The 3,702-nt window shown below is 40.1% G+C and overlaps 1 protein-coding gene across 1 annotated transcript; it reads left to right on the plus strand.

The window, feature by feature from the left end:
• Positions 1-124: 124 nt before the first annotated feature.
• On the plus strand, positions 125-3,073 carry SARC_13436 (serine/threonine protein kinase; the record flags this gene model as incomplete). Its single annotated transcript, XM_014292433.1, has 4 exons — positions 125-249; positions 970-1,114; positions 2,120-2,257; positions 2,912-3,073. Coding segments are annotated over exons 1-4 (564 nt in total), but the record flags the coding sequence as incomplete, so codon positions are not given.
• Between the last annotated feature and the right edge of the window lie 629 nt (positions 3,074-3,702).

Here is a 3,702-nt window from a genome sequence, read left to right on the forward strand (position 1 = left end):
TAGTTATAGTTATTGTTATATATATAGTTCTAATCTTAGTTATATGTAGTTAAAGTTGTAGTTCTATAGCCATCTACACTATATTGACATCAAATAACTAATAGGCCCTTGTTTACCCTCGCAGGAACTAATGAAGAAGTTAGAGCATGTGAACATTGTCACGTGTGTGGGTATTGCGACGGGACCTCCGCTAGCGATTGTCATGGAATTGATGACTATGGGAGATCTCTACACCTATTTGCGATCCCAGTATGTTCAAATCAAGTATTTCTTTATTATGGTACGGTTATGAACAATTGATATGTTGTTGGATCATTGTCAAGGAACCGATGATTATGGGTGTTCTCTGCACCTTTTTGTATTCCCAGTATGTAGCAAATCATATTCCAGTGCAGTTTATTGTTTTACTTTCTTGAATGTTTATATCCTCTCTAGCCTGTTTTCCATATGAGCTCTGTCCACGCGTAAATACAAGGTGTCGCAAATTGGATTGAGTTTGCTCGGCATTTGAAACTAAGTATGTTCAATGCCATGGTTTTGTATAGAACTTCTGCCTGCGATTATTTTTCTACTGGCATAACGTGACTGTTTCGGAATGTGTGGTACTGGTGCTCATCATAAGTACGACTACAAATATACTATGGAGTACATACAAATGTACTATGGAGTACATACAAATGTACTATGGAGTACATACAAATGTACTATGGAGTACATACAAATGTACTATAGAGTACATACAAATGTACTATGGAGTACATACAAATGTACTATGGAGTACATACAAATGCACTATGGAGAACATACAAAACAAATGTACTTTTTTAGAGTTGTGCGGCGCATGCTTTCTGCTTAGCTTTACTATGTTATTTAGTAGTGCACACAGCCCACGGACACCTCACGTACCACCCCGCTGCCAACCCCCTAAACCCAAACCCTAAAACCTTCCTAAAACCCTAACTCTTCTAGGGACGAGCGGGAGTGCTATGTGACGGATGCACAGCGGCTGTACACCATTTACCAGGTGGCCCGAGCCATGCACTATCTGTCCAACCATGGAGTGGTCCACAGAGACCTGGCTGCGCGAAACTGCATGATGTCCCCTCCACGAGCGGTATGCTGCCCGTAGTGACGCGTGGTGTGTTTTTTTTAGCTAGGTGTTTGTTGTGGGGTTTATTAGGGTTAAAAGTAGTGACTGCGGTCTATGTATAGCTAAGGTTTTGTTCTAGGGTAAGCAGGTTTAAAGTAGTGACTGCAGTCTATTTATAGCTAGGTGTTTGTTCTAGGGTTGTGAAGGTTTAAAGATATATCTAGTGGTTTGTTCTAGGGTTAGCAGGTTTAAAGTAGTAACTGCGGTCTATTTATAGCTAGTGGTTTGTTCTAGGAGTAGCAGGTTTAAAAGTAGTATCTGCGGTCTATTTATAGCTAGTGGTTTGCTCTAGGAGTAGCAGGTTTAAAAGTAGTATCTGCGGTCTATTTATAGCTAGGGGTTTGTTCTAGGGTTGTGAAGGTTTTAAAGTTATATTTAGTGGTTTGTTCTAGAATGTAGTGACTGCGGTCTATTAATAGCGAGGGGTTTGTTCTAGGGGTAGCAGGTTTAAGAGTAGTAACTGCGGTCTATTTATAGCTAGTGGTTTGTTCTAGGGTTAGCAGATTTAAAAGTAGTAAGTGCGGTTTATTTATAGCTAGTGGTTTGTTCTAGGGGTAGCAGGTTTAAAAGTAGTGACTGCGGTCTATTTATAGCTAGGTGTTTGTTTTAGAGTTGCGAAGGTTTAAAGTTATATATGGTTAGCAGGTTTAAAAGTAGTGACTGCGGTCTCTTTATAGTCAAGGGTTTGTTCTAGGGTTGTGTTTATAGCGAGGGGTTTGTTTTAGGGTGGTGCAGATTTAAAGCATGGAGGCTACTGGGAACGGCCTGTATGTGTGGGTGATGCGTAGAGATTCCGGAAGGCATGATGCGAACCTACAAACACTGTGTGTACTTGTTGTGGCTGTTAAACCCCTAAACTATATACAATCAGTGAATTTTAAAAGCGTTGAAAACGTATTCGATAATCATCCGGAGGCGTCCCTGGCATCCAAAACGTTCTCACCAAGCAATAAATACGCTTTGACACAGGGCACCTTTGGATTCCCGATCGTACGTGTGTCGGATTTTGGACTTTCGCGTGAGATATCAGACACTGAGAACTATTACAAGATGCAGTCGCACGACAAGCTACCCATCCACTGGATGGCTGTGGAGGCTATAGTTGATGTGAGTTGTGTTCTCATTTCTGATTGATCTGTGGCATGTGATGTGAGTTGTGCTCTCATTTTTGATTGGTCTGTTGCATGTGATGTGAGTTGTGTTCTCATTTCTGATTGGTTTGTTGCGTGTGACGTGAGAAGCGTTCTCATTTCTGATTGGTCTGTTGCATGTGGAGCTTGATTGGTCTGCTGCATGTTTTGCTATCTGTACTTTTCTGCATATATCCTACATGCCCGCGGAGGCTATAGTTAATGTAATTTGTGATCTCATTTTTTATTGGTCTGTTGCGGTGAGTTGTGTTCTCATTTCTGATTGATGTGTTGCAAGTGATGTGAGTTTTTTTCGCATTCTGATCGGTCTGTTGCATGTGATGTGTTGTGTTCTTATTTCTGATTGGTCAATTGCATGTGATGCGAGTTGTGTTCTCATTTTTGATAGGCTTGTTACATATGATGCTCATTGTGTACTTATTATACTAGGCCAGGCGGTACCACCAATCCAAACGTGCGCAATTTCCTGTGCACTCACACACACTCTCTCCGACTGCTCACACCAAAATATCAATTACTCACGAACGTGATCTTGCTACCCTATCCACACCTAACTCATCGTACGCACACAAAGGTTTCTAAAGCCATACGTCGTTTACACACTTTACAGAGGAAGTTCTCAGTTGCAAGTGATGTGTGGAGTTTTGCGGTGGTGGCGTGGGAGGTATTCGGCGACGCGTGTGCAAAGCCACACCAAAACCTCAATGTGTTTCAGATGTTGGAGTACTATAAATCGGGCAAGCGTTTACTGCAGCCTGCCAAATGCCCCGATGTAAGTGCGTTCGATAAATCTATGAACACATGTGCATATCTTTGTACTGTTATTAATTCGTTTACAGTGCCTCTGGTATTAGTTGGGTTATTGTGCATTTGTTACTTTTTGGTTTTAAACGTATATGTTATTAGATAATTTTGAGTGTATCTTTTTTTAATTGGTTTTTAGTGCATCTGTTATTAATTAGTTTTCAGTGCATCTGCTATTAATTAGTTGATGAGCTTCCAGTGTATCTGTTATTAATTGGTTTTCAATGCATATGTTGATTATTAGTCTGCTGTGCATCTGTTATTAATCAGTTTATAATGCATCTGTTATAGATCCGTTTTAGTGCGTGCGCATGGATGCGACTTTGGTAGTTAGGAGCGTATACTGATCATCAATCGTACCCACATCCTTCTATCTATTAGTAGTACCGTTATATCACATCATCTACGTCTCGAAGCATGAATTCATGTGTATGGATGATGTAGTGTATATCGTTGTAGCAGCGAGATGCGGTTGTTTATATATATCTATATATATATATTTACACACTATATATATATATATATATATATATATATATATATCTCTCTTATATATATTACACTACACACACACACACACACACACACACACACACA

Source organism: Sphaeroforma arctica, assembly GCF_001186125.1.
Source record: "Sphaeroforma arctica JP610 unplaced genomic scaffold supercont1.3285, whole genome shotgun sequence".
NCBI lineage: Eukaryota > Ichthyosporea > Ichthyophonida > Sphaeroforma > Sphaeroforma arctica.